Source organism: Salmo salar, chromosome ssa24 (assembly GCF_905237065.1).
Source record: "Salmo salar chromosome ssa24, Ssal_v3.1, whole genome shotgun sequence".
Taxonomy (NCBI): Eukaryota; Metazoa; Chordata; class Actinopteri; order Salmoniformes; family Salmonidae; genus Salmo; species Salmo salar.
In genome coordinates, this window is record NC_059465.1 from 29,058,578 (window position 1) to 29,081,930 (window position 23,353).

The 23,353-nt window shown below is 42.7% G+C and overlaps 1 protein-coding gene across 1 annotated transcript in view; it reads left to right on the top strand.

The window, feature by feature from the left end:
- The first annotated feature begins 1,312 nt into the window (after positions 1-1,312).
- The window catches only part of LOC106585703 (nuclear receptor ROR-beta), a 38,671-nt gene continuing 16,630 nt past the window's right edge, over positions 1,313-23,353 (top strand). Inside the window, exon 1 of the mRNA XM_014172220.2 lies at positions 1,313-1,600. Within this exon, the coding sequence (XP_014027695.1) occupies positions 1,594-1,600 (7 nt within the window). The 5' untranslated portion in view covers positions 1,313-1,593. The remainder of the gene's footprint in view (positions 1,601-23,353) is intronic.

A 23,353-nucleotide genomic window follows, 5' to 3' on the forward strand; every position in this document is an offset into this window, starting at 1 on the left:
GGTCACCATCACCCACAACCACTGAGGGCCACAAATAAAAAATGTCTGTCACTTCCTGTTTTCAATAAAGCAATTTCAAGGTAAAACATTTGGTAAACACAATAATTTCCTAAAACACAGATTTATCATATATTAGTCATGTGTAAAATGCCATAAAGAAAAAACAGGTTAGTTCACTAAAACAAAACATAAATCCTCATAAAATAGCCGTACAGTAATTTTGTGTCTTTATTTCATGCCGCTGATTTATGATTTTCCAATAATGGTATGGTCCAGATGAAGGCCATGTTTTAAAGTGTATTTAAACTCCTTCATTTCTGTCCTGATCAGAGAGGGGTAATGTTGGCATGCTGCCAGTTAGTGATTGAGCCCTGGTTATTTTGACTACTATGATTTGAGTTACATTCAGTTATCCCCAATGTATGTTTCTTATTTTCATCATCCTGTTTCTTATTCTGTTTTGTACATATAGTTTGTCAGTTTCTCCTGCTCTGTAAAAAAACACACTCATCCTGGGCATATGCACAGGGAACCACTGTATGTGCTTTGCAGAAGAAACATTAAGACATGTAGCCTAATGGCATCCTCTCAGTGACACATAAGCATTTGAACAGCAACATTTTACTGATTACCAATTGAATAGCCTATTTAAATATATATATATATATATATATATATTTCCATGGTTCTGTTCTACTATTTAATTCACAGCCATTACAGTGTTTAACATCCAAGGAACATTTTAAATATTTACCAGAGAATGTTGAACTGTGTATCAATAAACTATTTAGATACAACCATTTATTAAATCCCAATTCTGAAAGATTTCAAGATTTGCTCGTCTAACTGGGGTAGCCTAGGCTATAATACCTAATTGTAAGATATGTATAGGCCGATACATTCAAAAAGCATTTCTGTAACCTATTGCTTTGACTGCAGACTGTCTGTGAACTTAGAGACGTGTGATTTCCCCCCAAACGCTCCATCTTTTGACTCCAATTCAATAGGTTCTACATATGTCCGTTAGATAGTTAGGTTATGTGTTATTGTAGGCTAACTAACTGTTTGTAAACACAATTTATTTGGGAGGATGATATATCTTATCCTCACTGTTATGTATGTGCGTTACAGATGACAGTGCCCTCACGCGCAGACGGATACTGTCTAGTATGGGCTACTACACTCACACTCATTGGGGACGTTCGAGAGTGGGAGGAGCAGAAAGTGCTAGTCCAATCCCTGCTCCTGTAAGCCTCTAGCGCTCTCCCCTCCGCCGGGGGGAAACAGTGAAAACCTCGGGTTGATGTGCAGACGCAGATGTCATGTGAAAACTCGCATGCTCGCTGCGCGCACGACTCAAACCGTCCGACTACCGCTCCAGACTCCACCGTCCGCGCTCTGCCCAGTGCGTCACCAAGCTCGAGCCCGTTCTGGACTGGAATGCTTTTGCACATAAAAAACACTCCTTGTATGAACGTGGACGACGCCGAATATTAACATTGTTTTTTTTGCCCGAGGATATTGCTTTTTTAAGTCTTTATGTTTGTTTCTTCATGACTGCTGCATTCGGAAGCGAATCGCACCACAACCACTATGCGAGGTAAGGAGAATCCAACTGCTTTTGACAGCTCATTTAAATAGCTGGCCATGGAGCGCGTGTGGCGCCCGGCCGCTATATCCCTCACATCCACTCACTCACATCACACTGGTATCCCACACATCCATTCGGGACTGTAGTTATGTTGTGTGTGGGCTGTGTAAACTTACAGGGAAGTTTTTTCAGCCTAACTTGCTCATACAGCCTCAGTCAGACTATTAGCCCAAGTGTGAGGATAACATGGCCATTTATTGTCATTATGGTAGCCTATTCGGATGTTCGTGTGTGTGTGTGTGTGTGTGTGTGTGTGTGTGTGTGTGTGTGTGTGTGTGTGTGGTCCATCAAACACCTTGCATTAAGTGAGTGACAGTGTTTGAGTTAACTCCACACTCCACTAGTTTGGAGGAACTTCTACTCACTACAAACAAATGGGCGCGCGTTTAGACCTCTATTGCCAGTGATGATTTAAAGAAACAACTATTTTCTCAGAGAGCAGCAGATATAGGCTGTGTGTACCAGACCGCCATGGTGCTAGGGCCAAGCGCGGAGGTTCTGTGTTCCAACGTGTTATGCGCTCTACTAACCCATTTCCGTCAGTCAAGCGCCGCACCGCGCCGAAAGCATCGAAATGCAGTGCCCCCCCAGGTCCAACACATACACACAGACACACGCGCGCGCGCGCACACGCACACACACCAGAGAGAGTGAGTGATAAAGAACTGACCCCCGTCTTCCAGACGGAAGTTCACTCCACTGCTCTTCCTCTTTCTCCCGGTCCCAATCATGTGCATTAGATCAAAGGCTTTTAATGCTGAATAGTAGGCCTATTTTACATCTCCTACAAATTATGCCAGAATGGCAAAACAGTGGCAATGCAGTTCTGCCCAATAATTGAACAAATTAACGTATACATGATTACTAATTGTGGGCAAATTACATAGGTAGTGTTATTAAGATGATCACTATAACGTATTAATTGTAAAATAAATACAATCACTAAAAATATAACCCATGAAGAAACTAAGCCTACAGGAATTATTATCATTACATAAAAGTAGCCTATAATCTGTTTTTTTAATGATAGACAGGTGATAGCCTCACTGGGAGGTAGGCTATTGCCTCTGTTGTTCAGACAACATACTAATTCTACGTTGTATACCTATAATCGCAAATGATAATAAAACATAATTATGTTAATAATGAAGTGAGGTTTAACTAAACTGTAGACTTCTGAATTATAGGCAATTTAACGTTAATCATTGATTATCAACGGGTAGCTTAATTTGAGTTTGTCATCATTAAATAGAAAACATGGGATGGTGCATACAGACATTGCTGTTGTAATAATAGCATTCAAATTATTATTATTATTATTATTATATTATTCCCCTGTTAATATTTGCCAATTGTTGAAGTTCTAGATATTCTAGTCAATATTTAGCCTATTTAACATAATTAATTTAGGCCACAACACTTTTGTGATATTAATAGTATTTTTCTCTCTTTTTTCGTGACTATTATGGTGTCCCTTGCTAGCTAATGCTATTTGGCTTTGAAAGTCAAGCGCTTCCTTGCATTAACCTTTTACTTTATAGTCGTGGTGGGTAAAAGAGGCTCTCTCTCCCTCCCAGTCTTCCTCTCTCTCTCTGCACGCCCCAAAGGGTTTTGTCGGATATGATTAAATCAGTGTGCGCCGGGCGGCCCCTCTCCCAACCTTTGCGGCCTGTGGAGTCTATGCTGCTCACAGAGAAATGCACTCCCATCCACGAGGTTATTAAAAAATTAAGGGCTCCACAATATGTCTTGTTTAATTATCATTTAGCAATTGCCAAAACCTGTCCCGACTGACTGACGGACGATGCTGTAGCATATGCTAGACTAATAATCACAACGAAACAAGGGAGAAAGGAAAATAGTGAAAAATAGAGAAGTTGGTTATCAAATAATTCTCATTGTCGCGGCTGTTATAGGCCTACTGTTAGGCTAAATATACGTTATTCAAGGTCAAACATGTTGGAAACCCTCTGAAACAATTAGCATATAACAGGGGTGCCAAACTCATTCCACATGAACCAAGTGTGTGCGGGGTTTTGGTTTTTTTCTTTCAATTAAGACCTAGACAACCAGGTTAGGGGAGTTCCGTACTAATTAGTGACCTTAATGCATCAATCAAGTACAAGGGTGGAGCGAAAACCCGCAGACACTCGTCCCTCTGTGGAATGAGTTTGACACATCTGGCCTAAAGCCCAACCTGAACTGCCCTAAAACATTTTAAAAAAATAAGAACGCGCTCAAGTCAAATGTTTTTTACGTATTCTTGTTAATAGCTGGTCTTTTTATTTCCCTGATTTGATTCCATGAACTCATTGTTAGATTTGAATGTTTGGGGTCCGAGCATTTAGTTTCCCAAGTCAACCTTCTCCTGATTTCTTTATTACTGCCAATTAAATAACTTCAAACCCGTTAGGATCTTGTTGACCAGGCTATCACTAATAATTGGTTTATACAAGTTCTCTAATCACTGAACTTTATTTTTCTATCATTCTAATAATCAAACAGTCTACTTCTTTAATTAACAAACATTGTCCTTTCAAATTAAATAATGTTTGGTTTATTTTCTGCATCTTTTTCTAAGGTTTCATACCTCAAATCAATTCCCATTCTAGAATCATATTGGTGCAGATGGATTAGTTTCTTTCGGTTTGATTAGGCCTATGTTTGGTCAGGGGGCTTTAGAAACCACGTGCACCTTTGCATTGCACCTGCATTTTACTGTACACTCCCACCTCCACACACACAAACACAGTGAACCACCCAAAACATTCCTTCTTTATAATAAACACAATGATGCCTCCATGCATGCGCACATCACATGCAAGTGCACATGATCACGATCACATACATGCATTCTCACAGATATGGGAATACAAGCATAGGCCTAATAAACAAACACACTTAAATTAATAATATATATATATATATATATATATGTGTCTATATATGTGTGTAGGCTGCATGCACGAATGCATACCAACAAATAAACACACACACACACACACACACACACACACACACACACACACACACACACACACACACACACACACACACACACACACACACACACACACACACACACACACACACACACACACACAGGCAATGACAATCTACTGCAATGCAATCCAATTGTCTACACCTCATATGATTTATTCCTGTGTTTGAGTGTGTGTTTGTGTGTGTGGGGGTGTTCAGTGAGATAGACAGTCTTGTGCTTTGTATTGCTGATCAGATTATGCTGCTGATGCCAGTATTACCCAGGCTAACCCTCCCATAGATGGTATAGGTCACTGAGTTTAGTCCAGGGCAGAAGGAGGATGGCTCATGGGTCAGAGGTGGGCTATTTGCAGCGAGATCACACCAGATAGACTTCAGGATTCAACATTTGTCCAGGTCCCCAGGATGTCAGGAGATGCCTTCAATACCGTCCACTAGGGCCAACGTGAGCACGTATTACCACCTAGTAGGCTCGCAGCTTATTAGGGCATTGTGTTAAACTGTGCGCTTCGGCTCTGAGGATTGCAGGTTCAATCCCAGTGCTTTAAAAAATATATATATATTTAATCTTTATTTGACTCAGTGCTAGGCACTTTTTGTATTTTTTTTCCTGTTTTAACCTTACCTTATCTCAAACCTTAACCCTTACCTTAACCAGTCAGAATGAATGCCTAAACTTAACCGTCAAGGTTTTTTCTGTTATAACAACCTTAATTAACCCTCACCTACCATTTCACTTCACCTGAGGTGAAGATAGAGAGGAAGATTGCGAGAGAGAGAGAGAGAGAGAAAGAAAGAAAGAAAGAAAGAAAGAAAGAAAGAAAGAAAGAAAGAAAGAAAGAAAGAAAGAAAGAAAGAAAGAAAGAAAGAAAGAAAGAAAGAAAGAAAGAAAGAAAGAAAGAAAGAAAGAAAGAGGAGGATCGGAGATATTCAATCTAAAGGAATGATGTCACTTCTTCTATGATGTTTATTATCAACATAACACAAAGCCGTGCAGTATAACTATCGTGGTGATTCTGTAGGTATCACTTAGAGCGCAAAGATAAACATTGTTGTCCTCCAGTGTGCTCCCTATTTCTGTTTTGTGTTGGGGAAAAATACTCTCTGAGGTATTGAAGTGAACGTCATTACATTCATTTAATCTGGTCATCCTATGCACAGAAATCTCAGTCAAGTAATTAGGGATGCACGATATATCGGTGAGCATATCGAAATCGGCCGATATTAGCTAAAAATGCCAAAATCGGCATCAGCCCGATGTCTAGTTTAACGCCAATTTGCAAAATCGATGTCAACGCTGACGTGCATACCTATATAACGTAAGTAGATGACGTAATGACGCCACGAAAAATATAGAGCTACACAGAACAAAACTCAAAGGTGAAATCCATTAACGCCAAGATAATGGAATTCATTGCCCTTGACAATCAACCATCCTCTCTCGTGGAGGATGTTGGCTTTCGCCGACTGGTCGAGCCCCGGTACATACTAATTTTCAGATGTTGCCCTACTGGAGTTACACAGTATTGTTGAAATGTACATCTATGAGCTACTTGCTATGAGCGTCACTGCTATTAGCTTCACGACTGACATTTGGACCAGCGATGTCAGTCCCATGAGCATGCTGAGTCTGACAACACAGTGGGTCGACGAGGATTTTGTACTGAGGAAAGCCGTATTGCATGCTCAAGAATGTGCTGGTTTTCATACCGCTGCTGCCATTTCAATGGCATTTGAGAACATGTTTGAAACTTGGAAATATGAACATACTCCTAGCGCCATTTGAACAACTGACTGGAGAAATAAGCTAATCAACGGCGTCAGCAGCAGACGTGATGCCCTCTGTCATGGCATTGAAACGCCTGCTCAACAAAACTGCCGACAGACCGTGGGGTTAAAACTTACAAAAGTACTCGAGGCTGCGAACAAGTGATTCGGTGGCATTCTCTCTGAGCCTCTGTACTGTGTCGCCGCCATGCTCGATGCTAGGTACAAGGACCGTTACTTCGATGCAGACAAGAAACAGGGTTTACGTGAAATGTTACATACACAGCTGGACAAGATGGAAACGGACACAGTGACAGTGCACATCGAGGAAGAGAGGCCACGGACAGACAGAGCTGAAACTTCACTGTTTGACGTGTATGATAAAATCCTGGTTGAGAATGAAACGACTGAACAAATGAACAACCAAACAGCACAGCAAGTGAAAGAAATGGGTCTTGATTATGTTTTTCTGATAATGGGGACATACCTAAATGCCAACAAAAAAAACGTTTTGTTCAGTGTGTGTGTGTGTGTGTGTGTGTGTGTGTGTGTGTGTAACCTTTATTTAACTTGGCAAATCAGTTAAGAACAAATTCTTATTTACAATGACGGCCTACCCCAGCCATACCCGTACAACGCTGGGCCAATTGTGCGCCGCCCTATGGGACTCCCAATCACGGCCGGATGTGATACAGCCTGGATTCAAACCAGGGACTGTAGTGACGCCTCTTGCACTGAGATGCAGTGCCTTAGACCCCTGCGTCCGTGTGTGTGTGTGTGTGTTAACTATTTAACTGTACTAGAATGCTTAAAAGGCCGTAACATTTTTAAATATCGGTTATCGGTATCGTTTTTTTTTGGCAAGGAAAATATCAGATATCGGTATCGGTCAAAAATGTAATATCAATGCATCCCTACTAGTAATCCTATAGATATATTCCAAAACTGCTAATTTCTGCCTGTAGGACTAGTTAACAAAGCCTTTCCATCAACACCTTAGTTCACACCCCGATCCCATTAACAACCATATGGTCTATCCATTAAAAACTCATGGACAATATGGACACAGACATACAAGTTATTAATGTATAAATGACCAAAGTTGCCATCGATTTCTATAGATTCCAGTAATTTGGTATATTACAAGTAGCTTTGCAACCCTGGTTCCCCCTTTCACTGTCTTCTTCTCTCTCTCTCTCTCTCGGCGCATTTGAGCGGATCACTTTTTTCAAGTCGGTGACTAGCATTTCAAAGTCTGTTGCATTATGGGGCTAAAAATTGTTAGAAGCATGTTTACATGTTGACTGCATGAACAACAACCATGTGATCAAAGGTCATGATGTTTCGACTGCGGTTGACTTCAATTTTCTGCAGTTGCTCTTCACCAGCTGCAACTTGTAGTCATCGCATGCATTGTGGGAGGCACTATTTGTCATCCAATCATTAGAGTGTCTTTGTTTGACCCACATGAACAGGACCAAAGACGTGACTAAACAGCAAGCAACTTTGTCGCGATTCATATGTATACAGTGGATATGTACATATTAACAGTGGTGGAAAAAGTACTCAATTGTCATACTTGAGTAAAAGTAAAGATACCTTAATAGAAAATAACTCAAGTAAAAGTGAAAGTCACCCAGGAAAATACTACTTGAGTAAAAGTATATTTAAGTATCAAAAGTAAATGGAATTGCTAAAAATGTACCTAAGTATCAAAAGTAAAAGTATAAACCATTTCAAATTCCTTATATTAAGCAAACCAGACGGCACAATTTTATAGTTTAAAAAAAAAATTGACGGATAGCCAGGTGCACACTCCAACACTCAGACATAATTTACAAACAAAGCATTTGTTTTTAGTGATTGTCAGATCAGAGGCAGTAGGGATGACCAGGGATGTTCTCTTGATAAGTGTGTGAATTGGACCATTTTCCTGTCAAAATGTAAAGAGTACTTTTGGGTGTCAAGGAAAACGTATGAAGTAAAAAGTACATTATTTTCTTTAAGAATGTAGTGAAGTAAAAGTATAAAATATAAATAGTAAAGGTTAGATGCCCTCAAAAACTACTTAAGTAGTACTTTAAAGTATTTTTACTTAAGTACTTTACACCCATGAAAATGAATGTGATATTTGAGGCTTTCTCTCCCCAATTGATAGTACAATGTACACACATATGGGGGTTGGAGACATGTTACAAAGAAAAACGTTTAGAAACAATGGCAACACTGCCATGTTAGTAAAGAACAAGAAAGCCTGCACACTGTTCACTGCTTTATTGACAAGGTTTTGATCCAAAATCGATTTTGGTCAGGTCAAACAAACACTGCCATGTTGCACTAAGCCTTGCTGTTGGAAAACCACATCAGTGTCTGACTTTCAGCTGTAGCAGATGCACCTCCTCCGACTTCACTCCTCGACTTTCGTCTGCAGTTGGTTGCTTCAGCCTTACCACTCAAACAAGCCCACAGTCTCGCTCCTCCCTCTCCTCCCCCCTCTCTACTCTCTCTCTTTCACATCGCTTTATCTATCGCTTTTTTCGCTCTCTGTTTCACACTCATGCCAAGTGCGCGCACACACACACACACACACACACACACACACACACACACACACACACACACACACACACACACACACACACACACACACACACACACACACACACACACACACACACACACACACAGCTTTGCTCTGGCCTGTAAAACACAAATAGCCAGAATGTCATGCATGAGGTCCCAATGCCAATAGAATGAGGCATCCTGCATCTGCATTGATCAGTCAATCCCAGTGTGATCAGGGGATCGATGCCTCCTGAAGCTCTACGGAAGCAATCCCCAACATAATCTATGTTGTAGTGCAGTTTAATCATTTACATAATCTATGCTGTAGTGCAGTTTAATAATTAACATAATCTATACTGTAGTGCATAGTTTAATAATTTACAAAATCTATACTGTAATGAATAGTTTAATCATTTACATAATCTATACTGTAGTGCATAATGTAATAATTTAAAGAATATATACTGTTGTGCCTAGTTGAATAATTTATATAATCTATACTGTAATGCATAGTCTAATCATTTACATAATCTATACTGTAATGCATAGTCTAATCATCTAAATTATCTATACTGTAATGCGCAGTTTAATCATTTATATAATCTATACTGTAATGCATAGTCTAATCATCTAAATAATCTATACTGTAATGCATAGTCTAATCATCTAAATAATCTATACTGTAATGCATAGTCTAATCATCTAAATAATCTATACTGTAATGCATAGTCTAATCATTTACATAATCTATAATGTAATGCATAGTCTAATCATCTAAATAATCTATACTGTAATGCATAGTCTAATCATTTACATAATCTATACTGTAATGCATAGTCTAATCATCTAAATTATCTATACTGTAATGCGCAGTTTAATCATTTACATAATCTATACTGTAATGCATAGTCTAATCATCTAAATAATCTATACTGTAATGCGCAGTTTAATCATTTACATAATCTATACTGTAATGCATAGTCTATACATTTACATAATCTACACATCATTTATATCACATTGCATGATCCATCTCATCATTTTATCAACATTTCCCAAAGCATGATCAGCATTCTTTATACACTGAACAACAAAATAAACTCAACATGTAAAGTGTTGGCCTCATGTTTCATGAGCTGAAATAAAATATCCCAGAAATGTTCCAGACGCACAAAAAGCTAATTTCTCTCAAATGTTGTGCACACATTTGTTAACATCCTTGTTAGTGAGCATTTCTCCTTTGCCAAGATAATCCATCCATCTGCCTGGTGTGGCATGTTAAGAAGCTGATTCAACAGCATGATCATTACACAGGGGCACATTGTGCTGGGGACAATAAAAGGCCCCTCTAAAATGTGCAGTTTTGTCACACAACACAATGCCACAGATGTCTCAAGTTTTGAGGGAGCGTGCAATTGGCATGCTGACTGCAGGAATGTCCATCAGAGCTGTTGCCAGAATTTTATGTTCATTTCTCTACCATAAGCCGCCTCCAACGTCGTTAACCGTACATCCAACTGGCCTCACAACCGCAGACCACGTGTATGGCATCGTGTGGGCGAGCGGTTTGCTGTGAAAAGAGTGCCCCATGGTGGCAGTGGGGTTATGGTATGGGCAGGCATAAACTACGGACAACGAACACAGTTGCATTTTATCACTGGAAATTTGAATGCAAAGAAATACCAAGATGTGATCCTGAGGCCCATTTTTTTTTAAGTTCTCTGTGACCAACAGATGCATATCATGTGAAATCCATAGATTAGGGCCTAATTTATTTATTTCAATTGACTGATTTTGTCATATGAACTGTAACTCTTTGAAATTGTTGCATGTTGCGTTTATATTTTGTTCAGTGTATTATTGTCTTAGTTAGGAAAATCAAACTTACTTTCATTGAGTACCAATCATTGTGGTGAAGAAGCATCCCTACAAACCTTTATTGGTGGTGGTAAAATGTTTGTCAATGTACCTGAAGAATGACCAGAATAAAAGAGAGGTAAATGTTTTCATTCTGTGTGTGTTGCTGACTAATGGCCCAGTGTTATGTAACTGGGGGAAAGATTACTCAAAGCCCGGGCCAGGAGAGCTAATCCTCCACAACACACACATCCACGTATGACTATGTATAGTCTCTATCTCTCTCTAACTGTGCTCCTCTATCCCCTCTCTAAACCTGTATCACTGTCTCACTTCACTCGACCTGTCTGCTCATCTTTCACTCCTGCTTTCAACTCAAATGAGGAGAGGTGGTGTGTGTGTGTGCATGTTTGATTTATCAGTGTATTTTAGATACTGTAGCCTGTAGAATGTGTCTGTATCAGTGTGGTTCCCAGTGGAATCCAAGTGTGTTTGCTTAGGGACTGCTCCGTGTTGATTTTATTTCGTCAGCTTTTGAGGGGAGTCTAGGCAATACCCCGCTGAGAGCAATGGAATATGTTCAGTCAGTGTGATGTGTGTGACTAGCATTACATTGCAGCACAGTACATTTCTTCTACTTTATTTCAGCTGTGAGGGATAAGAGATCCCTAGCACCCCAGTGCTGTCTGACTCTGAGTTAAACAAACAAGCTTTCTCTCTTTAGAAAGTCCTAGTTAAATACACTGGCAGTATCTCTTAATAGATGCAGTGTATCCGGACAGGATTCTTCATCTAGTCTAATACACTGGCTGGTAGTGATGGTAGCAGACACACTCCGGTAGTGTGATGTGGTGCAATATGGGATTGAACTTTGACCTCATCAGCTCACTTTTGTTCAGTAGCACCTGGCTATATCCCAAGTGTACGCTTTAGAGACTGTGGGTGGCGGTCATCATGATGTGAATCACAGAGAACAAGTAACGGGCAAAGGAGAAAGAGAGAGGGCAGAGGGAGAAAGAGAGAGGGCAGAGGGAGAAAGAGAGAGGGCAGAGGGAGAAAGAGAGGGCAGAGGGAGAAAGAGAGAGGGCAGAGGGAGAAAGAGAGAGGGCAGAGGGAGAAAGAGAGAGGGCAGAGGGAGAAAGAGAGAGGGCAGAGGGAGAAAGAGAGAGGGCAGAGGGCAGAGGGAGAAAGAGAGAGGGCAGAGGGAGAAAGAGAGAGGGCAGAGGGAGAAAGAGAGAGGGCAGAGGGAGAAAGAGAGAGGGCAGAGGGAGAAAGAGAGAGGGCAGTGGGAGAAAGAGGAGATAGAAGATGCAGAGAGAGAGTTATGTAATGGTGAAATTATAATCTTGTGAGCGGGTTAATTTGGGTTTCTGTACGTGTACAATTCACCAGATGGGTGTGTTTGTGTGTGTGTGCGCATGTACATTACCAACTGAACAATGACAGCTACTAAACTTGTAACCTTGTTCATATTTCTTTGACGGTGTGTAGGCAGGCAGAACCCTTTGTGGTACTTTCTGGCACTTAGCTTCTATTGTAACCTCCACCACCAGAGCTCCATGACTGCACTCACAGCTGCTTACCCCAAATTAGTGTTGAGTTTCCCTGTTACATTCCACACTTTACTGTCTACTAGGAGGAAAATAGGTGTCATTTCTGTCATTATATAGTGCACTTATATGCGTGCTACAGGAGGTGACCATAGCTACCATGGAAGTAACAGATTTGTAATTACCTAAAGCTATTTCCTGAAGACTAATTATTCATTTAGCATGTATTCCACAACACAATTAGATGCTTTAAAAAGGCATTGCCCACCATCGTATCCCATAGAAGGTTGTTTGTGGTGGCATACCTATAGCATTTACTGTGTTGACTATACGGATGAGCTTCAGGTAGGGGTTAGCGTCAGTGTGGCATGTTTTGTGAGTGGCAAAGATTAGCCTGTATTAGCATCAGTGCCTAATCTCACTGAGGAGAGTCTCCAGGGCTTTATCAGTTCTATTTCTCTCTTGTTTGCTGAACTTACACATCTTGAACCACAGTACCAGACCTGCTGGGTTCAAATACTATTTCTGCGCTTGATTGAGATTGCTTGTTGCAATGGAACAAATAAAGTCCTGACATTGTAAACCCCGCCAATCTGGTGCTCCAGATGGGCTAAAGAAAAAGCCCAAAGTATTTGAAAGATTTCAAATAGTATTTGAACCCAGGTCTGATCTAGCCTCAGTATTCCATGTATAGTGTTCATATATTTTCTAGAATCATAATAGCCTTTTTGTTTGAAACAGTGTCTTCATATTAAAGTTTGATGAAATACTTGTATTGTATGTACTGTATGTGAGAGAGAGAGACAGTGCATGTGAAGAGAGCTTTTTGATTGTCTTTGAGAAAGATGCCCCTGGGGCCACTTTGGGGAAAACCTTGTTAGACAGTTAAATTGTAGCCTAAGGCGAGCTATTAGCATCCATCCCTGAGAGTGAGAGACTCTCTCACACACACACACACACACACACACACACACACACACACACACACACACACACACACTCTCCAAGGCAATTGTTGTAGTTTGGTACCTTTGGATCCATGTGATTAGCTAGTGTCCTTCAAGATGAGCAGGAATATGCATGTTTCTAAATTAAGTTGTAAACTATTAGTCCCCTATACCCTTCCCTTCTTACACATGCATGCACGCACACACAAACACATGTACACAAGCACACACACATCATCTACAATTAGGACCAAGACCAAAATCATAGGAAGAACAGAGTGGGTCTGTTTAAGGGAGGGTTAGGGAGCGGTGCTCCAGGCATTTACTTACAAATACATGATTTGGATCATTATCATCAGTAGCTCTGCAATACAGTGTGTAGCCTACCCCTGCTCTCAGAAGGTCTAGACCAGATGCTGTGGTCACACATCACCCTTGGACATGTTCCTCTCTGTCTCTCTCTCTCTAAGGAAAGTTCAGAGGTCAAGCCTGTGGGGGGATCACATAGGAGGGTGTTGGGAAGGACCTGAGGGGAGAGAAGGGTGGGAGGGACAGGATGGGGGAGGGTGTTTGGGGAGGGAAAGGGGCATTGGGATCGAGTCTACCCTGTGGAGTATTTCCCAAGCCTCCCTTGCATACCTCCCCATTTCAGGGCCACTTACCATGAACCCCACAGTGTTGTGTGGGCTTCACTTATAGCAGGGGTTCCCAAAATGTTTGACTCGGGGCCTTCTAGCATTGGGGAACATCCCCTGCCCCCACCCCTCCCCTGCACCATGTCTATTTCTATGGGCACAAGCACCGTTCATGACACAAACTGTTCATTTTGGCATGTCTAATGTGTATTCGTGATATTTGAGTGCCAAAAAAATTACAATAATATCTATGGCCTAAAAAAACTATACAGAATATAAAAACATTAGCTGAGTTAATCTGGACATTTCTGAAAAGTTACAAATAGGTGTGCAATGACTGACATGACAAAGGAAAACTGACGATGCACTACCCAATTTCGAAATCGCACCTTGTGCATTCTGCTATTACAACTTTCAAGAGCAAGTTTAAAGCCGGACTAAGTTCCTTTAAAATATATATATATATATATATATATATATATATATATATATATATATATATTAATAATTTTTAAATACAGTACCAGTGAAACGTTTGGACACACCTACTCATTCCAGGGTTTTTCGTGATTTTTACTATTTTCTACATTGTAAAATAATAGTGAAGACATCAAAACTATGAAGTAACACATGAAATCATGTAGTAACCAAAAACTGTTAAACAAATCAAAATATATGTTATATTTTAGATTATTTAAAGTAGCCACCCTTTGCCTTGATGACAGCTTTGCACACTCTTGGCATTCTCTCAACCAGCTTTACCTGGAATGCTTTTCCAACAGTCTTGAAGGACTTCCCACATATGCTGAGCACTTGTTGGCTGTTTTCCTTCACTCCGCGGCCCAATTCATCCCAAACTATCTCAAATGGGTTGAGGTCGGGTGATTGTGGAGGCCAGGTCATCTGATGCAGCACTCCATCACTCTCCTTCTTGGTCAAACAGCCTTTACACAGCCTGGAGGTGTGTTGGGTCATTGTCCTGTTAAAAAACAAATGATAGTCCCACTAAGCACAAACCAGATGGGATGGTGTATCGCTGAAGAATGCTGTGGTAGCCATGCTGGTTAAGTGTGCCTTGAATTCTAAATAAATCACCGAGAGTATCACCAGCAAAGCACCCCCACACCATCACACCTCCTCCTCCATGCTTCACGGTGGGAACACACATGCGGTGATCATCCGTTCACCTACTCTGTGTCTCTCAAAGACATGGCGGTTGGAACCAAAAATCTCCAATTTGGACTCATCAGACCAATGGACAGAATTCCACCGGTCTAATGTCCATTGCACGTGTTTCTTGGCCCAAGCATTGGTGTCCTTTAGTAGTGGTTTCTTTGCAGCAATTCAACCATGAAGGCTGTTTCACGCAGTCTCCTCTGAATAGTTGATGTTGAAATGTGTCTGTTACTTGAGCTCTGTGAAGCATTTATTTGGCCTGCAATTTCTGAGGCTGGTAACTCTAATGAACTTATCCTCTGCAGCAGAGGTAACTCTTGGTCTTTCTTTCCTGTGGCGGTCCTCATGAGAGCCAGTTTCATCATAGCGCTTGATGGTTTTTAAGTCTTCACTATTATTCTACAATGTAGAAAATAGTCCAAATAAAGAAAACCCCTGGAATGAGAAGGTGTGTCCAAACATTTGACTGGTACGGTATATATATTTAATTTATATTTCTTGGGGGGGGACCCCGCCGACCCCTCAGTTTGGGAATCACTCACTTTATAGTGTTGCCATAGCATTTCTAAATCCTATGTATTACCTACCGCTGTGTGAGAGTACAGTACATTTCTGCGTATCACGATGTGATTTGTATGTGTGCATACATATGTGCACTTTTGTGTATGTGTCTGCGTGCGCATGTGAGTGTGTATCGATGCGTTGGACGTCAGCCAGTGGCCCCCTTCTGGTCCCTCTCTGACGTGTCCAATCAGAACACAGAGCTGGATTCCATAAGCCCAATGCAGCTGATCCCAGACCTGCCGCCCCATGAGCAATTACCCAGAGTGCACTGCAGCCTCGCGGAAAACTGGATGAGCCTGTTCCCTCTAACATATGAGGGAGGGGAGCAATAATTAACATCCATGATGCATCATTGCTACTGTTCAACATGGCTACTGGACAAAGACATGTTTGCCCCACAACACACAGGCAGGCATCAGGGGAGGGGAGAGGAGAAGGGAGGGGGGATGGGCCCCTGCCTGCCCTGCGTTATTACCCAGTCTGGACGGACCCCATGGAGACAGTGCCAACCATACAATCGGGTCTGAGTAATTACCCATAATACCCGGCTGCTGCCACAATGCCAGAGCCGTCCAAGTGAGTCAATGTAGGCATTGGTGACCCTAGTGAAAACACAGGTGTGGGGGTCAGGCTGTGTGTGTGTGGTGTGCATGTGTGTGTGTGTGTGTGTGTGAGCAGCAACACAAGTAACAACATAACCCCTGCTGCTGCTATTCCATGGCAACAGCATGCTGAACACAGTATAGCCCTGGGTGTGTTTTTGTAACTAGCCCCCTTTAGCTAATGGATGAAACATGCATGTCCAGTCTGCCCCTTCTGTTCACACTTACATAACAAATAGCCCTTACGGCAGTTGAAATACAGCAACACCTAGTGGTAACAAACATCACCACACAGTTTGAGAGGTGCTCAGGGTAAGGACGACTGCTGGTTGAACATTGCGCTTAGTATTGATGTTGTCTTGCTGCTTTGTGCCCATATCCCTTTGTGTGTGTGTGTGCGTGCATGTGTTTGTTCACTACAAATTGACTTATGGTAAGCCAGTGCTCATGTGCAGATGCTCCCATCTCCTCAAATGAAGCTAATTAAGGCTCTATTTAGAGAGTGGGGAGCCCATGAGACTGAGTGGTGTTCCTCACTTCATTAAAAATCAATTAACACACTCCACGTGCCAGTTCACTACACATCACTCACTGTACCAACCAGACACCCACAGTCCACCTCACAAAACTCTTTCTGTTAGATGACTGTAACACGTCTGGCTGGATGTGTGTCTGTCTCTCTCTGTATCTCTCTCTGAGGAGATTGTGGGGCTGAGCTCATCTTGGCCATGGAATCGCCAGCGCTGCACTACGGCTCTTACATAACTTCAGGATAAATCAGGACTTCCAGTCAGGGCCTAGCTCTCACCCACACAGCCAGCAAGTCAGAGGGCAGCCACACCCACACAGCCAGCCAGTCAGAGGGCAGCCATACCCACACAGCCAGCCAGTTAGAGGGCCTAGGAATCATTAATTTAGTTCTATAAACCACACTTCTATCTGCAGCTCTCTATCTGCTATCTATATGCTATCTATCTGTTCTAAACTTTGCAGAATCATGAATAATCTCCTGAAGCACAGGTGTTCCATATACAGTCGTTACTGAACTGTATTCACAATGTACCTGTCTGTGTTACTACTATGTAAATAGACAGTTCTAGAGCCACTTGGTGTAAAGTATGACCATAGTGTTGGCACCAACGCCAAGTGAGAGGAGGCAGTAAGAAGGATCCTACTTAGAATGTGATAGTAAGCAAGACAATCTCCGAAGTTTGGTGATATCACTTCCTGTAGGCATGTGTGTGACTGCTCAGCGAATCATTGCTCTGACAGCCAGACGACAGGAGCGAGTGAGTGGTCGCCTTAGCAACAGCCAAACTGTCATGACTGGCTCCTTATTCCACCTGACAGGCCCGGTGGCTATGCACACACACTTTGAAACACACCCACACAAACATTCTGAAACACACTCTAATCACACCCACACACACGAATCACACACACACAATTTGAAACACACTCTCTCTAACACATGCACACACATTCTGAAACACACACAGACACTCTCAAACACACACACATAAAAACACAGACGTCCACACACACACACACACACACACACACACACACACACACACACACACACACACACACACACACACACACACACACACACACACACACACACACACACACACACACACACACACACACACACACACACACATGCACACAGAGTTTTGTTCTGTGTTTGTTTACTGGTTATATTCGGTCTCTGTTTATTACCTTCATGTCCTGCAGCACAACTGACCTGTTTTCACTATAAATATACCGTTAGAAACCGCTTCCATTGACATCTTCACTGTAGCACTCAGTGTGTGTATGTGTCTGTGTGTGTTTTCCTCCCCAGTCCAGCCCAGTCCATCCCGCTGCGCTGTGCTGTGCTGCTTCTGACCCAGTTTGGTGCTGGGCAGGAACTGGGTCACCTCTAGAACCAATCCAGAGAGTACTAACTTCATAACACTCACAGTCCCAGTCCACACACAGCAGCTATCAAACATATACGTTGAAACTTGAAACTTAACACACGCACGCACACACACAGAGAGATCATGCTCAATAATTGTTGGTTGTGCTTTCGTTCATTAATGTGCTATCTGTTCATTAATGTTGAGCCTGAAAGAGATGCTTGTGGTGGTTTTCTATGTGGTGGGGTATGGGCAATTTAGCAGCTAACTTTGTCAAGCTAGTGCTCTAAATTGATAATTCTCATTCACAATGGGTACGTAGATCCATTAGAGAAAATAATAGGTAGAAGAGGATATGAATGGGGGTTTGAAGAGGGTCAGTAAGTACAATCTGTCCTGTCTGTTCTGACTGCTAAGGGTTTTCAGTTCTCGAAGACGAACTTCTCGTACCCCTTATCCGTCTTTATTTTATTTTTCTAGTATTAACCCCTTCCGTTCTGCTAGCTAACGTTCAATCGCTGGAAAACAAATGGGACGAACTGAAAGCACGTGTATCCTACCAACGGGACATTAAAAACTGTAATATCTTATGTTTCACCGAGTCATGGCCGAACGACGACATTAAGAACATACAGCTGGCGGGTTATACACTCTATCGGCAGGACAGAACAGCAGCCTCCGGTAAGACACGGGTCGGGGGCCTATGCATATTTGTACATAATAGCTGGTGCACGATATCTAAGGAAGTCTCAGGGTTTTGCTCGCCTGAGGTAGAGTATCTCATGATAAGCTGTAGACCACACTATCTACCTAGAGAGTTTTCATCTGTATTTTTCGAAGCTGTTTACATACCACCACAGACCGTGGCTGGCACTAAAACCGCACTCAATTACAGTGAGGAAAAAAAGTATTTGATCCCCTGCTGATTTTGTACGTTTGCCCACTGACAAAGAAATTATCAGTCTATAATTTTAATGGTAGGTTTATTTGAACAGTGAGAGAGAATAACAACCAAAAAATCCAGAAAAACGCATGTCAAAAATGTTATAAATTGATTTGCATTTTAATGAGGGAAATAAGTATTTGACCCCCTCTCAATCAGAAAGATTTCTGGCTCCCAGGTGTCTTTTATACAGGTAACGAGCTGAGATTAGGAGCACACTCTTAAAGGGAGTGCTCCTAATCTCAGCTTGTTACCTGTATAAAAGACACCTGTCCACAGAAGCAATCAATCAATCAGATTCCAAACTCGCCACCATGGCCAAGACCAAAGAGCTCTCCAAGGATGTCAGGGACAAGATTGTAGACCTACACAAGGCTGGAATGGGCTACAAGACCATTGCCAAGCAGCTTGGTGAGAAGGTGACAACAGTTGGTGCGATTATTCGCAAATGAAAGAAACACAAAAGAACTGTCAATCTCCCTCGGCCTGGGGCTCCATGCAAGATCTCACCTTGTGGAGTTGCAATGATCATGAGAACGGTGAGGAATCAGCCCAGAACTACACGGGAGGATCTTGTCAATGATCTCAAGGCAGCTGGGACCATAGTCACCAAGAAAACAATTGGTAACACACTACGCCGTGAAGGACTGAAATCCTGCAGTCCCCGCAAGGTCCCCCTGCTCAAGAAAACACATATACATGCCCGTCTGAAGTTTGCCAATGAACATCTGAATGATTCAGAGGACAACTGGGTGAAAGTGTTGTGGTCAGATGAGACCAAAATGGAGCTCTTTGGCATCAACTCAACTCGCCGTGTTTGGAGAAGGAGGAATGCTGCCTATGACCCCAAGAACATCATCCCTACCGTCAAACATGGAGTTTGAAACATTATGTTTTGGGGGGATTTTTCTGCAAAGGGAACAGGACAACTTCATCGCATCAAAGGGACGATGGACGGGGCCATGTACCGTCAAATCTTGGGTGAGAACCTCCTTCCCTCAGCCAGGGCATTGAAAATGGGTCGTGGATGGGTATTCCAGCATGACAATGACCCAAAACACACGGCCAAGGCAACAAAGGAGTGGCTCGAAAAGAAGCACATTAACGTCCTGGAGTGGCCTAGCCAGTCTCCAGACCTTAATCCCATAGAAAATCTGTGGAGGGAGCTGAAGGTTCGAGTTGCCAAATGTCAGCCTCGAAACCTTAATGACTTGGAGAAGATCTGCAAAGAGAAGTGGGACAAAATCCCTCCTGAGATGTGTGCAAACCTGGCTGCCAACTACAAGAAACATCTGACCTATGTGATTGCCAACTAGGGTTTTGCTACAAGTACTAAGTCATGTTTTGCAGAGGGGTCAAATACTTATTTCCCTCATTAAAATGCAAATCAATTTATATCATTTTTGACATGCGTTTTTCTGGATTTTGTCGTTGTTATTCTGTCTCTCACTGTTCAAATAAACCTACCATTAAAATTATAGACTGATCATTTCTTTGTCAGTGGGCAAACGTACAAAATCAGCAGGGGATCAAATACTTTTTTCCCTCACTGTAGCTGTATTCCGCCATAAGCAAACAGGAAAACGTTCATCCAGAGGTGGCGCTCCTAGAGGCTGGAGACTTTGATGCAGGGAAACTTAAATCAGTTTTACCTCATTTGTATCAGCATGTTAAATGTGCAACCAGAGGGAAAAAATTCTAGACCACCTTTACTCCACACACAGAGACACGTACAAAGCTCTCCCTCGCCCTCTATTTGGCCAATCCGACCATATCTCTATCCTTCTGATTCCTGCTTACAAGTAAAAATTCAAGCAGGAAGCACCAGTGACTCTGTCTATAAAAAAGTGGTCAGATAAAGCAGATGCTAAACTACAGGACTGTTTTGCTAGCACAGAGTGAAAAATGTTCCGGGATTCTTCCGATGGCATTGAGGAGTACATCACATCAGTCACTGGCTTTATCAATAAGTGCATTGAGGACGTCGTCCCCACAGTGACTGTACGTACATACCCCAACCAGAAGCCATGGATTACAGGCAACATTCGCACTGAGCTAAAGGGTAGAGCTGCCGCTTTCAAGGAATGGGACTCTAACCCGGAAGCTTATAAGAAATTCCGCTATGCCCTCCGACGAACTGTCAAACAGGCAAAGTGTCAATACAGGTCTAAGATTGAATCGTACTACACCGGCTACGACGCTCTTCGGATGTGGCAGGGCTCGCAAACTATTACAGACTACAAAGGGAAGCACAGCCGAGAGCTGCCCAGTGACATGCGCCTACCAGACGAGCTAAATAACTTATATTCTAGCTTCGAAGCAAGTAACACTGAAACATGCATGAGAGCATCAGCTGTTCCGGACGACTGTGTGATCACGCTCTCCGCAACCGATGTGAGTAAGACCTTTAAACAGGTCAACATTCACAAGGCCGCTGGGCCAGACGGATTACCAGGACGTGTACTGCGAACATGCGCTGACCAACTGATAAGTGTCTTCACTGACATTTTCAACCTGTCCCTGTCTGAGTCTGTAATACCAACATGTTTCAAGCAGACCACCATAGTCCCTGTGCCCAAGAAAAACTAAGATAACCTGCCTAAATGACTACCGACCCGTAGCACTCACATCTGTAGCCATGAAATGCTTTGAAAGGCTAGTCATGGCTCACATCAACACCATTATCCCAGAAATCCTAGACTCACTCCAATTTGCATACCACACCAAAAGATCCACAGATGATGCCATCTCTATTGCACTCCACACTGCCCTTTCACACCTGGACAAAAGGAACACCTATGTGAGAATGCTATTCATTGACTACAGCTCAGTGTTCAACACCATAGTGCCCTCAACGCTCATCACTAAGCTAAGGACCCTGGGACTAAACACATCCATCTGCAACTGGATCCTGGACTTCCTGACGTGCCACCCTCAGGTGGTAAGGGTAGGTAACAACACATCCGCCACGCTGATCCTCAAAACGGGGGCCCCTCAGGGGTGCGTGCTCAGTCCCCTCCTGTACTCCCTGTTCACTCATGACTGCACAGCCAGGCACGACTCCAACACCATCATTAAGTTTGCTGATGACACAACAGTGGTAGGCCTGATCACCGACAACGATGAGACAGCCTATAGGGAGGAGGTCAGAGACCTGACCGTGTGGTGCAAGGACAACAACCTCTCCCTCAACGTGATCAAGACAAAGGAGATGATTGTGGACTACAGGAAAAGGAGGACCGAGCACGCCCCCATTCTCATCGACAGGGCTGTAGTGGAGCAGGTTGAGAGCTTCAAGTTCCTTGGTGTCCACATCACCCTCAAACTAACATGGTCCAAGCACACCAAGACAGTCGTGAAGAGGGCACGACAAAACCTATTCCCCCTCAGGAGACTGAAAAGATTTGGCATGGGTCCTCAGATCCTCAAAAAGTGCTACAGCTGCACCATTGAGAGCATCCTGACGGGTTGCATCACCACCTGGTATGGCAACTGCTCCGCCTCCGACCGCAAGGCACTACAGAGGGTAGTGCGTATGGCCCAGTACATCGCCGCTGCCAAGCTTCCTGCCATCCAGGACCTCTATACCAGGTGGTGTCAGAGGAAGGCCTTAAAAATGGTCAAAGACTCCAGCCACCCTAGTCATAGACTGTTCTCTCTGCTCCCGCACGGCAAGTGGTCCTGGAGCGCCAAGTCTAGGTCCAAGAGGCTTCTAAACAGCTTCTACCCCCAAGCCATAAGACTCCTGAACAGCTAATCAAATGGTTACCCAGACTATTTCCATTGACCAACCCCCCACCCCCACGCTGCTGCTACTCTCTGTTATTATCTATGCATAGCCACTTTAATAACTCTACCTACGTGTACATAATTACCTCAATTACCTCGACACCGGTGCCCCCCGCACAGTGACACATAGACTCTGTATGGGTACCCCCTGTATATAGCCCCGCTATTGTTATTCACTGCTGCTCTTTAATGATTTGTTATTCTTATCTCTTACTTTTTAGGGCATTTCTTATAACTGCATTGTTGGTTAAGGGCTTTTAAGTAAGCATTTCACTGTTGTATTCGGCGCATGTGACAAATAAAATTTGATTTGAACATTTCTGTCTGTCTTGCTGATTATGAGTCAGTCAGTACGTCCGTCCATCTGTCTGTCTGTCTGTCTGTCTGTCTGTCTGTC